General features: G+C 44.8%; 1 protein-coding gene across 1 annotated transcript in view; it reads right to left on the bottom strand.

The window, feature by feature from the left end:
- Window positions 1-16,551, bottom strand: part of LOC144773342 (amine oxidase [flavin-containing]-like) — a 313,689-nt gene that overhangs the window by 91,054 nt on the left and 206,084 nt on the right. The window contains exon 4 of the mRNA XM_078658307.1: window positions 10,471-10,575. Within this exon, the coding sequence (XP_078514433.1) occupies window positions 10,471-10,575 (105 nt within the window). The remainder of the gene's footprint in view (window positions 1-10,470; window positions 10,576-16,551) is intronic.

Consider the following 16,551-nt stretch of genomic DNA (forward strand, 5'->3'; position numbering starts at 1 on the left):
TGTAACAGTTGAGTCTTTGACCTGCAAAGATTTCGTTTCAGGAACTGATGAACTGTTGGACTTGGGCCTTAGGGCAGGTTCACCCCTAATCTTTTTGCCTTTATTTGTGACCCTGTGTAGTGATTTTTGGGTCTTGGCGCACTTTTTCCCTGTGTCCCAGAGTAAAGTGCATGCGTGTAGTATGGCTGGCCTGCCCTCCCGTAGGAATGCATGGGGAATGGGTGTGTCCATGTTAGTTCCTGATGTGTGGGGAGTGCAGTCTCGAGTTTAGTATGTATGAACTCGTGAGAGTGAATGCTGCAAGATGGTGTATGCGGCATGTATGTGTCTAGAAGGGAAGTGCTACTTCTGGACATTGATGTATGTGTGCAGTGAGGGTGCTGGAGGGTGATTGGCTGGAGCTGGCTGGCATGCCAGGCTCAAGGAAGTCTGGATGGGTCTGCCCGGTGGTGAGTGTGAGATCAGCATGAGTGATGTGTGGGAGGAGTGCACCTGGGTCCTGGATGGGCTGGGTTTTCCCCACACAATGCTGGCTCCGCCCCCCTGTGGTTTGTCTAACGACCCAAGCCTCCCCAGTGAATGAAAGGGGTGGTTGGGCCATCAAGGGTACTCCCAAGCCAGCTGCAACTGGTTTTCCCCCACCCTGCACCCTGGAAACAAAGGATTTCGCTGTATAAAAATGGGGCTGTGTCCCCACAGAAATTGTTCTACTTTGGATCCTGAGGGGGCTGCTGCTGCCGCTGGGCCAGAGGACTGCCACTTTGGGTGTCTCCCTGCCTGGAGACCCAGTGTGCTGGCTCTGGGTCCAGCCTTGCCCCCCTGCCTGCCTACAAGGACTTCGTTGCTGAACTGAGTGCCCCCTAGCGCTTGAGAGCGCTTTTCTTTTGCTTGTAGCGCTTGGGAGCGCTTTACTTTCCCCTTGTAGCGCTTGGGAGCGCTGTGACCCTGTTCCTAGCGCTGAGAGCGCTTTATTGATGCCCCTGGCGCTTGGGAGCGCGTGGTCTGCTGGAGGCCGGTGCCCACCCGGCATTTGCCTGTTCGTTTGCCGATCGCGCTTTCCCGCCCCGCATTTTACGTGGGGAAAGCAGGGGCCGCCCTGCGTGTTGCCGCCGGTTCGCGGCTGCCCACGCCGCACCTGTGGCTGTTGTTATTGCCCTTTTTGGGCTGTGCCCCTTTATTTGAATTTGCGAGTGCCCACCTCGCTTCTTAATTTAGTTGGAGGCCGGTGCCCACCCGGCATTGCCCGTGTTCACCGCCGCAGCCCAGGGACATCGAAGCCGTTGCCGGGCCGCTGCCTAGAGCGACCCGGAAGTCCCGCCTCCGCATCCCCAGGGCCGCGCTGCCATTGGCGGCCTCAGAGGAAGTCAGGCGGATTGTAGCCTGACGGGCCAGGCCAAAGAAGCAGGAAGCGGCCGGCGCGTCTTCTCGAGGCTCCCGACTGAAAGGAGAGCCCCGGAGTGGCAGCAGAACCGAGAGACTCCAGCGCAGCCCGGAGCCAGAAACCCGGTGAGTGGGGCCCGCAGTCAGAATCGGGGAGGAGGGCGTCGGGGCACATTGTCGGTGCCCGCCCCTCCCCTCCATTGTGTAGAGCCGGTTGAGGCTCTTGGGGCATTTTTTTTGCTCATTCCTGAGTCCCCCGGGGGGACTCCAACGAAAGGGGCATTTCAGTATTTAGAGCCCGAGAGGCTCAGGGTGCCATTTCTCATTTATAAGCCTAGAGAGGCTCGAGGGCCCTTTCCTGTGCTGTAGAGCCCCGAGAGGCTCAGTGTCCAATTTTGGTTTTGCGAGCTCAGAGAAGCTCGAGGGGGCATTTGTTCTACAGAGCCTGAGAAGGCTCACAGCACCGACCTTTGTTTTAGAGCCCCAGAGAGGCTCTTGGGCGCCAGTCCTGTGTTCTTGAGCCCACGAGGCTCCAACGTTGGCCATCTCTTATTTTCAACTGTCCAGCACTTAGTGGACAGTTGCTACGTTTAGGCTTTGTTCTGTGCTGCCTGCGCAGCCTCCCCTGACATTGAGACTCAGGGCATTCCAGCCCTTTCGAGGCCAGTTGGCCTGGGGGACAATTCTAGTGCTGTGCCATGTGCACCCTGCGCAATTTATGATTCCTGCTTATTTGATTTCTGCGCAAATATTCTACCTGCACCTCTGAATGTGTTTTAATGTTTCATGTGCAATTGTCTATGTTATTACCTTTGCTAAAAGTGACCTGCTTAGGGTGATTCTTTATGTTTTTATTCCCCTTTGCTAAAAGTGACCTGCTTAGAGGATTGTTTGTGTCATTACCTTTGCTAAAAGTGACCTGCTTAGGTAATGCCTTGTGCTTTTATTCCCCTTCGCTAAAAGTGACCTGCTTAGAGGAATGTTGATGTTTTATTGCCTTTGCTAAATGTTACTTGCCTAGGTGATTATTTTAGGTTTCCTTCCCTTTGCTAAATGTGACTTGCTTAGGTGATAGGTTTTCCTTCCATAGGTCCCGATGATAAGGTCCTAGTTCCCTGCGTGATTTCCCTACAGTGTTTAGGGTGGCGTAGGAGGTATTTTCCCTTTACCAGTAGTTACTGGTTGTATGCTACATATAACTATGTTGTGTGCTACATTCATTATGTTTATGTGCTAAAGTGTTATACCTACAAGTGTTATTTCTAAAAAGTGCATACCCCTGACAGTGGTCCAGGTGGCCCTGTTCTGTACATAATCCCTTGTAAATCTTGCCCGTGCCTGTTGGCACATTGTAAAGTGTGTGTGTTATCTAATGTGTTTTTATTATTATAATACAAAGGCTATTTTTGATGTAACCTTGTGTGGAGTTTCCTTTGTGGTGGGCCTTTGGTTGTTGTTGCTGGGGTGCGCGCGCAAATGCTTTACACATCGCCTCCGAGATTAGCCTTGCTGCTCGCGTCACGTTACCTAGAGGGTGAGCGGGGGTTGTCTTGGTGTGTGACTCCCTTGCCCTGACCTTAGAAATGGTGATCCCTGACTGACCTTGGCGCGAGCCTTGGCCGGCCAGAGGTCCCGTTTCTAACATGAACCAATTATAATTGCCTTTCCATGCACCTGCCCTGAAACCCTTCTGGGCCCTCAGAGCATTCTGCGGACTTCTGTCCAAAAAACTGAAGTGCCATTATGATCCTTAAAAGAAACAGACATCTCTACTCGAGGTACCTACATGGTGTCTTGTACCCGAGGTCACTGAACAATATGCTGAAATTCTCCTAGTCTAGTTTCCACTAAGCTGGTATCAGGGGACAGGCACCACTAAGCTAATATCAGGGAACTGTAGCAGGTCTAGGTGCCAACATACAGGGATACTCATTTAATGTTACAGAGGTTTGGAGAAAGTCTCTACTTCAAACTCCACTGGTAGCAGAAATTCTGGTTGTAAAGAACCAATGGGAATAGTCGCTCCCACCAATAGGAGAAACAAAGCAAGGAAAACTGCAGGCCCTGTGGTCATTGTTTCAACAGCTAATACTTGTGAAATTAACTGATTTAGAACCATAACTCCAAAAGTTCTGAAATACGGGTTGTCTTATCTAGCTGTCCCACTAAATAGATCATTTGAAGTTAAGGTAATCCTACACCCTCTGCAGGCAACTACAGAGTGTACAAAGGCTTTCTTCACTCTAGAGAAGGTCAGACTCACTCTAATGATGACTACAAGTGAGGACCTTTCTCCTGGTCCCCAGCAGAGGTGTGCAGTAGTTCTGAGCAGATGACTGAAGGAGACATCATGATCCTGGAGCAGGCACAGTTGAAAGGTTGCCTGTGAGAAGGTGGTTCTGCCCATCTAATCTGCCTGAATTTATAGCTTCATGATCACCTGTTTTTACCTTTTACTGTAGGGGAGCCTCATAACCTGTGACTCGCCTACAGTAAACTCAGAGTAAAATGAACTGCGTATGTTTACTGCCAGTGTCCGCATTTTAAGATAAGGCTGCTGCAATGCAGCAAAGGTAAGAAGCACTTGGCTGGTCAAACGTGAACATATGTGGACAAGCATGTGCCCATATGTGAGTGCTGCACACAGGAGACTCCTATTGTGCGCAGCCCAGGAACTGCGCACAGATAGCCTTATTTAGAAGGGACTCTGCAGAGTTGCATATTGACCCAGACCTATAATGAAGTACACAGATAGAAAAAAGGCTTTACTGTCTTGTCTGTAGTGACATTGCATTATACACTGATGGTGAAGGCTGCCTTAAAGGGCAGCTCTGCTTCCCCTTGGTTTAAAGAAACCAGGGTCATATCAAAGTACAGCGTAACCTGTGTAAAAAGAACAATTCTATAAAGTCCAAAGACATTTCTGCACAGCTTATGGGTCATCCAAGGAATATTGCATATCTTTGGCTCAACTCAGGATCAGAGCCCAAGCCTTTTTGTCACCCTGCTGGGCTGAGTTAATTACTTTCTTCTCCAGCTGCCGAGGGCCAGCCAAGCTCGCTAAACAAAGGGAAGGAGCCCAGATCCTGGAGCGAACCAGGAGGAGAGGCTCCTTTGAAGTTTTGTTGGTGCAGGCCCTGGCAGTGATGTCAGTGAGGGGTGGAGCTGAGACCTCCAAAACACATGTGGCAAGTGACTCCTGGGTGATGCCATCTTGAAGTATCCCAGAAGGCTGCGTCTGGAGGTTGGGACAGGGTCATAGAGGTGATGTGGCACATCAGGATAAGCCAAAGGTGCATCCCTGCTGGAACCTATTGCACCCACTTAAAATGTCCTGCACAGGGGGGAGAGTTTTCTCTTGGTTGTGCTTTTCTGCTGGACACAGGGACTGGAGGTGGATGCCATGGACAATTGGGAGGAAGAAATCCCTGGCTGTCATCTGGATTAATGACTCTACACCTAATTGACCCCATCCCTGATCCCAAGAAGCTGTGATTGAGTGCCATAACGTTCCACGCGAAGGCAGCAGGGGCCCAGGACCCCATCCCTGGACCTCAATTGCCTAAAGGAGGAAGGCAGAGCGTTGCCGCACTCCCCTGGTGTGTTCGGCCCTTCCCGTTCCCCACGATCGTATCTGGGGGGAGTGGGAAGGCCAGCCATCAGACATGCACCTGGAGTGGGCAGGCCAGAATGCTGCTGCTGGCACCCACGACACCATGCCAGAGTGCTGGTCGTTGGCGAGCAAACAGGTGTGGGCTCTCCAAGCAGACCTCCTCCCCCCCCCCCCCCCCCTCATTGTGGAAGGCTGTATGCATGGTGTCCGGGTGAGACCGGGCACCCCGAGTAATGAAAGTGTGGTGCGAGGCCCCAACCCCAAAAACTATGAAAAACAGAGAAAAGAAGCCGCAGCTCTCCCCGGCACAGCGGGAAAGCCACTAATTAAATATGCACTGCCCTCGTGAGGAGAACACCTTAACGCCCTGTCAGGCTTGTCTGTTCTGGACTGTTTGGCATTGTTTGTTACATTGTAGTGGCCACGCGACGGCAGGGTCACCAACAAAAGGATGCAAAAGTGTGGAGGGAGCTGCAGGAGCAGCACAGTCGCCCCTCAAAAGAATTACCACGGTCCCCACCCTACTCTGAAAAAATAACCCCTCAAGGGCTTCCAAGTACTTTCGGGCTGAAGGTTTTGTTCTACAGCTGGGAGTGCTGAGCCCTCTAGGGGAAAAGAGTATCTCTGCAATCCTATGGCCTAAAGGTGTTGAATATGAGTTTTCAGGTTGTGCAAACACCCCCTAGGGGAGAAAGGTGACAATTGCACATTTCACAATTATATAAGTGTTGTCCTTTAGGGGCTATGTCTAAAGTGCATATTCATACTAGGAGTGCATATTGTGCAACACCCTTTAGGGGTGAAGGTCTATAACTGCATGGCGTTGTGTTTATAAATGTGATACCCTTTAGGGCCTAGGATTAAAATGCCTTACTCATGCTAAAAGTTATGATGAGTACACAGATCTCCCAGTCATGCATAGACATTTCCTCTTGCTAATGCTTTATTTAAATAGTGAGATTGACAGCCACTAGTGAGCAAAGTAGATATGCTTTATTGACAGCATTAAGTGCTCTCAGTGATGGTTATATGCAACTATTCAATTTTTTCCTATGATGAAATGCTTGTTGAGATGACGAGGTTGACAGCCACTCGCTTTAGTGTCAGCATTAAGTGCTCTTACTCCAGGTTATTTTCAAACCTTGCATTTAAAGACAAGTTAATGTTTAGGAACGTGAGTTGTGGTACTAGCTCACCAACCCCCTTTGGGAAGGGCAATAATCTTTATGCAATGTCATTAAGAAGTATTTCCATCAGCTTGAGTATATTTGTAAATTGCTGCATAGTATTGAGTAGTGGGTGTGTAACCAATTACTTTCTCCTTTTCCAAAAGAAAAAGCACTGGACAATCATTTATTGAGTGTTGTTATTGATTATCTATGAATGGTGATTACTAGCCCACACCACCTCCCTTGCGTAGGCCTCCAACGCCTCTGTTTCGCTACCCTATGTGAGTGAAGAGCTACAATGGGGTGTTTGGTTTTCAGTGGAGGACAAATGTAGACCCATTACTTGGGCAGGCCTCACAACTAATGACTCATTTCTTAGACTTCCTCACAGGTTTTCTAAGTCAGCTGGGCTCTGTACTTGTTGGTACATGGTAACTCATCCTGAGAAGATTCATTATCACTTCTCCCACCAGGGAGGCAGGTCTTCCTCCTTGTTCTGTTGGATACAGAGGGGTTTCTTCAGATGTGACTCAGATTTATGCCTATTGTGGAAGGAGGATATCACCTAGCAACATTCAATCATTGGATCACAAGCTCTTCTCACCTACATTGGTGTGTGACTCCTCCGCCTTGAATGCTGGAAGCACACAGACTACTCTTTTGGTCAAGAGACTGGATTCCCATGGCCCGACTTAGTTAATAAGGTCTTGTGCAAGCATTGAATCTTTGGGGGAGCCTGCAATCCGGGAGAGATGGTATGAACAATGCATGATAAGCATATACAGAATATTCAGATTATGTCAGCAGGAGGCAGAGGGCCAGGCAGCACTTTGGCAGAGAAACTGCAGTTTCTTCAAATGAGCTGAAGGCATACCTCCCTAACCCATGCAAACATCTGTACTTGGCTAGAGAAAAAAGGGTAAAAGGGGTCAGCTTCCAGGTCCAGCATTAAACAATGACAGCCTAGCACAAAATCAGCCATTTCAGGACACACAGACTTGGAGGGATTTGAAAGGGTAGGCAGATGTCAGTGTAACCGCATTTTTGAGAATTCAATATTTCTGTTCTTTTTTGGGGTGGGGATGACCTTCCCTTCAATTATGATGATAAAGGTCCATGCCACACACAGAATAATTCTCTCACAGGTTACACAGATCTAGGGGGTATAGTATTAGACACCTGAACACTTCACAAGGAGAGACAGTAATCAGAGACTACAATATCTCCCTGCAGTGTTATCCTTCTGGTGACACATTTTACAGATATTAGCTTCTTACAGCAGTACATTCTATCATGTCGCACATCACTCCAAGGCATTAGAGATTGGATATCCAAGACATTTCCCAGGTTTTATAAATCATACAAACTCATATGACATGGAAATACAGGTGTTGGTTTTCGATAGCAGAGCTATTTCTCATGTGACATTAAACCTATAGACAAAAGAGCTACCTCTCAGGCTACAAAGACATGGCAGTTTCTGGCCTTTGATTGTAAAGCTGTCCCCTCAGTTGGTGCTCAACTTAAAGCGTAGAGTTTAGATCCCAGAGGTCTCCCACTGGCCTAAAAAGAAGAGGTATCTCTTAGGTTATGCAAATCTAACTTTCAGAGCCCTTAGAATTACCGATGTACATAAAAGCACTACAAAAATGTCAGATGCTCTGAATCACATGTACAGGCAATATGGAGCTGAAAAGTACTTGCTTGAAGTTCCTCCGTGGTCTGACCACTTTCTACTCCACCCTGTCCATCCTCTAATCGATACTTCATTGGTGATTTCCTCATTCATACTTCAATTTAGAAATGTTACTTACTTGTATTAATTTCACCTAAGTAGTCAATCAGGATCAAAGCCTTTTGGCACAGTGTCTCTCTTTTTCTTATCTCTGCATATACTATAGATGTATGTCCCTCTTTCGCTGTCAATTTCCAAGCTTTCTTCTTCAGATTCACTTTAATCCAAACACAGAGCTGTAAGGGTGGTGTGGGTCTCTATGGCACGGAAGCCCTGTAAATGAGTCAGTGTTTTAGACACACTGAGCCACACACTGAGCCACTAACACACTACTAAGTGCACCCCCAGAACAAGGGTGCAGGAAGTTGCTTCTGTTGTCTATTAAATAGGTTCTAAATTCTAAGAATGCTGAGGATGTTTTTAACAGAGGGCTGGATGAACTAAACATTTTTCCAGTCATGAATTGGGTCATTTACAACCGAAAAAATGCTTTTCCAAATGTACAAAATGAGATTCTGTAACTTGCTACCGAATCGCATTTTGAATTTGCGATTTGGTATATGGAAGGGGCGTGTTAAGAGTGTCCCTACCAAATACTTAATCTGTATGGTATGTATTACTGTTCTGTGAGTGAATTCCAGTACGTAAAACAGTAATACTTTACCACCAATTTAAAACTGGTGGTAACCCATTCGTAAAAGGGAAGGGGTTCCCAAGGGTCCCCTTCCCCTTTGTGAATAATGAAAACATATATTTTAAGAGCAGGCAGTGGTCCCATTCTTAAAAATGAAACTTCAAGGCTTCATTATTTTCTTTTCAAACACATCCTGTTTTCCTTCAAGTAAAATGATCTCCATTAAACAAAAATCAAAAAAAGATTGGTTTATTTAAAAAAAAAAAATCACAGACTTGGTGGGTGGTATGCTGACCTCAGCAGGCCACCATCCCTGTGATTCCTAATGGGTCGCAAACTGTGACATACCTCATTAATATTCATGCTGATTTGCGACCCACAACGAATCCCTAAATGAAACTCAATGAGTTTCATACATTAGGAATACTGATTTCCTAATTGCGATCCGGTGATAAAGGCAGTTAGGAACCAGGGCCGGACTGGCCGTTTGCGGGCACCAGGCAATCCCTCGGTGCGCCGCAAGGGTGGGGGCCGGTTTTGGGCCCCTGGGGGCCTTTTTTATTACAGGGCCGTTTATGCAGCACAGCTGCAAAATAAGCCCTGTAACAAAATCGGCCGAAAACCGGCCCCGGCAAAGAGCTCGGTCACACCCCCAACCTCCCCAGGGGGGCCGGATTTTGGTTCCCAGTCCGGCCCTGTTAGGAACTCAGTATTCCTAATGTTTATACATCTGGCCCAGAATATGCTTATATAGCCCAGAATGTCTCTCCTTAAACTCAGTATGCAGTGCTGAATGAACATTGTGTTATTACGAGCCAGAACAAAATTACATTTCCCTTGTAAGCAGGAAGGCAAGATCCCTCTTGCCCCCTCCTCACCTCCCCCACTATTTAATTATGCCGCTTACAATAATGTGATCGAATACCCAAATAACAGGCCAATTTATTTCCAGATGCCCACACACTAGTCAGAGGTTTTTGTGGGGCCTGGACCCAAAACCTCAAGCAGGGCCTTACTGAATTAGCTTTCTTTATGCCAGGGAGCATGAGCACATGGTTTTATGTATAAAAGTGTCTTCCCTCAAAAGAAAACACACGTCAGCTCTTGCACATGCTTCCATTTAGAGGTATTTCTACCTTAGCTGTCTCATCGCTAATAAATAGGGCTTTCCTTACTGATTGCGTAAAAACATTTTACAGCAGGCCCCGGGGACCCGGAGCCCACAAAAAGATCAGACTTTGGATTGGAAAACATTCTGACGTTTCTTCTTTTAAAAAAACGCACTTTGGGGAAACGTTTGGAATATCTAATGATAAAATGCGTCTTTTATCAAACTATCTATCTGGACTCTGACTCTGGAATGAGGAGCCCTTTGCTGTCACCAGGGTCTCACGGCAGAACTCATGAAAATGCAATAAGCAAACAATGCTGGCGGGTGAATTTTGAAGTTGTCCATACAGCTGTTAAAGGGGAGCACAGAGCAAGCTGTTGGATTAATACAATTGTTACAGGAAACGTGCAATATATTTACAGCTCCTCTATAGTTATATTGTGGCTGGTTACAGAATTACACAATGCGGTTACAACCCAATGTTACATTGTGTCCGCCATGTGGCTGGGAGCAGGCACTGAACTACAAACTAACAAAGCAAAACCCATGGGCAAACAGCCTGGTCATATTACCGGACGAATGGAAGCACTGGCCAAAAAATGTGATTCAAGCCCTCACCCAATGCAAGTAAAAAGAGTGGAGTCAAGCTCCAATTGTCTTTCAATGTCAGATGGATCTCTTCCTATGACATTGTGGGTAATAATAAGATAAATGATTAACCTGAAAACTAACTACACTGTAATTATATTCCCTTAAAGTACTAGCACAAGAGTAGAATAAGTTAGTTACTCCTAAAACATTGTTTTAGTGTTCTTTTACAAACCATACCTCCATTCCCATGTGATCCATTGTCCTCCATAGGTTATTGTAATCTAAGTAGGCAATAGGGTTCCATACGGGTGGAAACGCCCCCTTGAAAGGGTATGATTTGCCCTGGAAAAGAGAAGACAACGCGATAAAGTTATCATTTGAAAACACACCACCATGAATCTTAGTAAATCATCACTGAAGAAACACACGGAAAGTGCGTTTTTGGAGATAAATAATTGAAAAGTGCTCTTCATCCCAAAGGCTTCACAGACCTATGTCCTTTTAACACTTTAGACTCATGCATCTCCTAACTTTTCTTTCGAATCATGCACTACTGAATCCCAGTTTTTTCACGCGATCCATGAAGTGTAATGCAGGAGCGGGTAGATGTAATGCACTCCTCAACATTTATAATAATGCAGTTGATCCCACCTGTGACCGCAACTCTGACCTTGGCATTGCACTGATGCCTCGAGAATCCCAGTCTTCACAATACACGTTACTAGTGATGTGCCTCAGACTCAACTTGTCAAGCTGCAATCATCAGGGAGGACCACCACTCAATACTAAGGGGCCTATTACGATGTCCGCCCGCCACCGTAACGTTAAACAGGACCGACCGCAAGTGGTGCGGCGGTCCCGCCACCATGGTGGTCGCATCCTGTATATTTAACATTGTGGCGGGCAGTGCTGTATTCAGCTCCCGCCACAATGTTAATAGGGCATGCTGTGCATTTGCGTGCACAACTTGACAAGGAACCGAGTGGTGCCTGCCACCTGGTGCATGCAAATGTTGGGGGGTACCATGGGTACCCCCCATGTGCAGCCACCCACCCCCCCAACCCCCTAGGGGCCGGCAACGGGCCCCCAAAGGCATTCTCTGCATGCCTGAGATCACCATCATCGTAATATGGATGTCACCGCCACCATATTGCATGTCTTTTCTGGCCGGTATGCAATTGGGCGGATTGCCTACCGGTGGAAAACTGGCAGACGGTCTTTCTGTCCGTCTGGGTCCCCACCGCCATGTAATATGGCGGACGGAAATGTTAGGTGGGCGGACGGAAATGGCGCACAGATCGCCACCGCCATACAGGTGCTGGCGATCCGCCCTCCATCGAAATAGACCTCTAAGATCGGGAAAAGCTGGAACAGAGTCACAAAACCAGTCCCCGTTGGGTGGCTTCAATTCCATCACATTTATACTTAAAATAGGAACCTTTTATCACCAAAATATAAACAATGTTAATCCCACAAATCCCAGAAATTCAATATGAGTCAATTGAACAATACTTATTTTTTTTTCATATATTAAAAAACGTGAAATCACACACACACACATATATATACATTGCATGCGTAAATTGGAGACAAGGTATATTTTGAACTTTAACAGTAAGAGCCCGGGTGGACTAAATAATACTGAAGATTTACACACATGCCTCTAAGCATAAGATTTATCGGTAAAAGAACCCCCATAAGTGATCATTTGCATTTCATTTTTCTGTATGCAACTGAACTTCTGGTTATTTTGACCTTTTTGTTCCAGTCCTAACCTGTATAATGAAACCTGTCCCCTGTGTCCTTCGTCCTTTCGTTTTCATTTCAACTTATTGTTTCATCGACTAAATCCTGAAACTCCTTTAGTCGTATTGTCATTTTAAGTGGTTCAACAACATGGGTTTTGTAAACCACACACGGGTTTTTTGGACTATGCCCCCTTGGCTGCTTCATTTCTCTCTGTTTATTCACAAAATCCTCACACCGAGGTTTTTTAATTATTATGCACACATTCACTTTATGCACTTAGTGACGGTTCCTTTTTTTGGATATTATCCTTCCAGTAACATCATTTAGGGGTGTTTGAATTAAATCTCTACCAATGGGGGAAAAGGGAGATCTTTCTTTGCAATTATGGGTATACTCAGACGGATTATCATGTAAGCATTATGCTTGAAATCAGGTTATGACCAACCCAATATTACCTTGGGCGACATATTTGTATATTTGTGTATATATATGAAATGCCAGAGGTTTTCTTATTTTTTATATGGAATTATTTTTTGTATGATAGAAAAAGCCTTTTCTTAAATAACATCGTTGTATTTTTTAAACATACCAACTTATGTTTACAAGCACTTTGCACTTTTTTCTTAATACAACAATTATCAACATTGCACACAAATGTGATGTGCGCTTTTGTTTTAATCTAAGTTGCCCTTGTACAAATGTATTATTAATAATGATGTTGGTCAACAGCAATGATTAATTACATATAAATTGTGGTGCTGAGTCATTTTCCGAAATAATTGCAAAAAATGTATATGTATTTTACAGCAAATGAATCTCACCTTCCCATTATTACCCTTGGACTTTTGTGAATTTAGGTGTATATATATATTGTATATACTTACTTTTGATTCGAAGGTAAAATTTCCAAATGTACTTCACGTTTATTTCTTTTATGTTCATTGTTATCACAGTCACGTGCTTTGGGTGCTAGCTGTCTTAATGGTCCGTTCAAGTTTTGAACGTTGTCATGTGATCAAGCCACGTTTGTGGTGAAACGCGTTATGGCTGATTAGCGAGGAATAAAACGCTACTTTGCACTTACTCTGGGTTCGTGTCTGCTTTCGTGAATTGCTGAGGAAGAGCTTTTGGCATCCGAGTTTTCTAAGCGGCGCTTGGGATAAATATATATATATATATATATACTGAACTGATTCTGCAGTTTTTTAAAGCTAATTTGGACAGCGTATTGATATGTGTATGATTTTTTAATTGTGTTTTTTGGGGGGAAAATACTACAGAATCAATTCTGTTTTTTGATATAAATGTGATTTCACGTTTTTTAATATATGAAAAATAAATATGTACTGACCCATATTGAATTTCTGGGATTTGTGGGATTAACATTGTTTATATTTTGGTGATAAAAGGATCCTATTTTAAGTATGAAAGTGATGGAATTGTAGCTACCCAAAGGGGACTGTTTTGTGACTCTGGTCTATTTGGCACCCTACTCCTTTGGTGTAATAGGGCCCCTCTCTTTTTCTTGAGGCAAAGCAGGAACTGACCTTGTTTAAATCTGTTAATAAGGTACTCCAAAGCAGCAAAATAAAATCCCAAATAACACTTGAAGGGACACATAAGTAGAGACTTGAAAATCTGATTAATCTTCTAGAGCCTATTTATCATCGCTATCAGTAAAGAGCATGCACACTTCAATATTTTCTCTATACAATGAGGGGCAGATTTACCAAAATGTCACGAAAGGCAGCACTGCAAGGTTACTTACTGCTCTGCATTGCATGACAGGGAGAGGACAGAAATGTGCCATATTTAACATTATATGGTGCATTCCTGTGCTCTTGTTGCACTGGCGCACTATGTGCTGCCTAGCACTAACGCAGGCACCCTTGCTCCATGGTGCAAGGATGTTTTTGCGCAGGAAGGGAGACCTTCCTGCACAAAACCTGGGAAGGTCTAGAATTGTAATGCATTCCCAGGTTTACCACTAATCGTAAATCTGTGAATGCACCAACAGCGATGGGTGGATGCATGGGAACTCATGTAACGCCTCCTTGGGGCACAGTAACGCAAGGCAGTAACCTGCACTGGCCATGCATGGCTTGGTAAATCTCATTCTAGGTTTTGTATCACCGTGCCTCCCTTTGTGTGGTGCAAGGGTGATGCAAATCCTTTAATAAATACGCCTCTGAGTGTCCTAAACTCAACCTTATTTCTTTGGCTGCTTCTTTTTGGGGAACAACGTTCCCAAGAAAATGGCCTATCCAATCATGTAAAAGGGCTACGTTAAGAATGCAATTAATGATTTACCACTTTATTGGGGACTAAATCTTCCATGGTACACAATAGCACAGCAATGTGCCAATCTGCCATGGCACAATGATAAAACATTCTCAACTGCAGCTCAACAATTTCAAAAGAATAGTGTGGTTAGGGAAAAGTATTGTGTCACTGAGTGAGCATAGCGACTGGGGAAAGCTTCTTGAGGGCAACCTTTCAAAGGGTTACCAAATGTTAAAGAAATGGGTCAAATGGCTCTATTTAAAGCACATTTTCCACGTTTTGTTTTCTAATATGATGGCCATCAAAGGAGGGTGTGAAGAATGTCTCATGAGTGTATCTAGTGCTGCAACCCATCCCTTTCCCTAGCCTCAACCAAGTCACAGTTCAGTCCACAGTATCCACACTATAGCAACCATTACAGTTCATTGGAATTTAGTTTGGGGGATACCGGAGGAGTGGAATTTCTGAATCAGGCCGGTACTCCAACACCAAAATCCGCCCATTTAAAGTTTTCTCACCAGAATGAGAAATACACACCCAGAGATACCATGTGGTTTTCCCTGATTTTTGGACATAGCGACAGGCATTTTCTGCCTGCTAAGTACAGGGTGTCAGCTCATGACAGGCTTCATCCTGTCTATGGGGAGACATTATTTTTCCTTACGTTGTTGCAGTGTTCAGCTACCCATAGCAACTTCCTCTGCAACATCGAATAGAGGTCTGGATGTCTCTGGAATTTTATGTCTGCAGTCTCCAGACCCAATAAATCTAGACCCAGAGACACGTGTAATTGAAGGAAGAATAATTCCCCTCAGAGTAACCTAATCAGTTCACTTCAGTTTACTCTGTTTATTGTCATACTCACATTCACACATCTAGTTGTCCTCTATGTCAACTCCAAGAAAGTCAATGCTGCAGGGAAAAAAAACATGATAACGCGAACAAAAATAACAAGCATTGGCATAGCCAATAGGTCTCGCTTTTGGGACTTTATGTGTTTATTTAGAAGTGTTGGCTATGTTGTAGAGTATTGTGACTGATGTGTTTTATGTAGAAAAGTTATAATAAAAAGAGTTATAAGTGGTACTTAGTTGTATTATGTGTAGTGTATTAATGTTGTATTGAGTATAGCGTAATTATGTGGTGTGTAATTATGTTTTACTGAGTGTTATTATGTGTAGTGTATGTATATTGTATTGAGTGTATTTTTAAATTTGTGTTCTGTTATTATGTGGCACTGAGTGATATTATGTGGATTGTATTAATGTAGTATTGAGTTGAGTGTAATTATGTGGTATGTAATTATGTGTTATTGAATGGTATTATGTGGGGTGTATGTTGCATTTAGTAGAGTGTAATTATGTGGTTTTGAGGGTTGTGTGGAGTGTATTTGTATTGTATTAAGTAGAGTGTAATTATGTGGCGTGTTAATACATGGCACTGATTGATATTATGTGGATTGTATTGATGAAAAGCACCTTAAAAATAAAAGCTTACAATGTTTACAGGAGAAAAGCTTAACAAAAATACTAAGCATCCCGACAAACACCACCCTAAATTAAGCTCCTTGCACGTACTAATATTACAGCCCTAATTTAACTTCGACCCAACAGATTTGCCTAATACACCGCAAAATCGACAGAAAACTAATAACCAAAATAGGATTACGGAGGAGTAGGCAGTGTTTACCATAAGCTTAATATAATGCAACACTCATACCCAGTCAAAAGATCAGGGCTTGATCCATCACCGTTTTTTAGCTCACTGCACCATCCCAGTTCAGAACCTGGCTACATGCAAATTAGTCTGTCCCTTGCCCAGTGCATCATGGGAACAGGGCAGACCAAACTACCAAGGCAATTCTTTACTGGAAAGGAAACAAGCTTCCGGGGACCGGTTTCTGGCATTGCAGCCGTCTTCGGCCCGGCTTGCTTGAATCCTGATGGTGCAGTGAGCAAGGGACTCATGTCTGAGCATACCCTGCCACTCCTATAGTGGCCCAAACGATTCAGAAAAGGGGGTGTGATGGACAGAGCATCTGAGTTAAACAGAACACTCATACCCAGTCAAAAGATCAGGGCTTGATCCATCACCGTTTTTTAGCTCACTGCACCATCCCAGTTCAGAACCTGGCTACATGCAAATTAGTCTGTCCCTGGCTCAGTGCATCATGGGAACAGGGCAGACCACACTACCAAGCCAATTCTTTACTGGAAAGGAAACAAGCTTCCGGGGACCGGTTTCTGGCATTGCAGCCATCTTCGGCCCGGCTTGCTTGAATCCTGA

The sequence above is a fragment of the Lissotriton helveticus genome, chromosome 8 (genome assembly GCF_964261635.1).
Source record: "Lissotriton helveticus chromosome 8, aLisHel1.1, whole genome shotgun sequence".
In the NCBI taxonomy this organism is placed as follows: domain Eukaryota; kingdom Metazoa; phylum Chordata; class Amphibia; order Caudata; family Salamandridae; genus Lissotriton; species Lissotriton helveticus.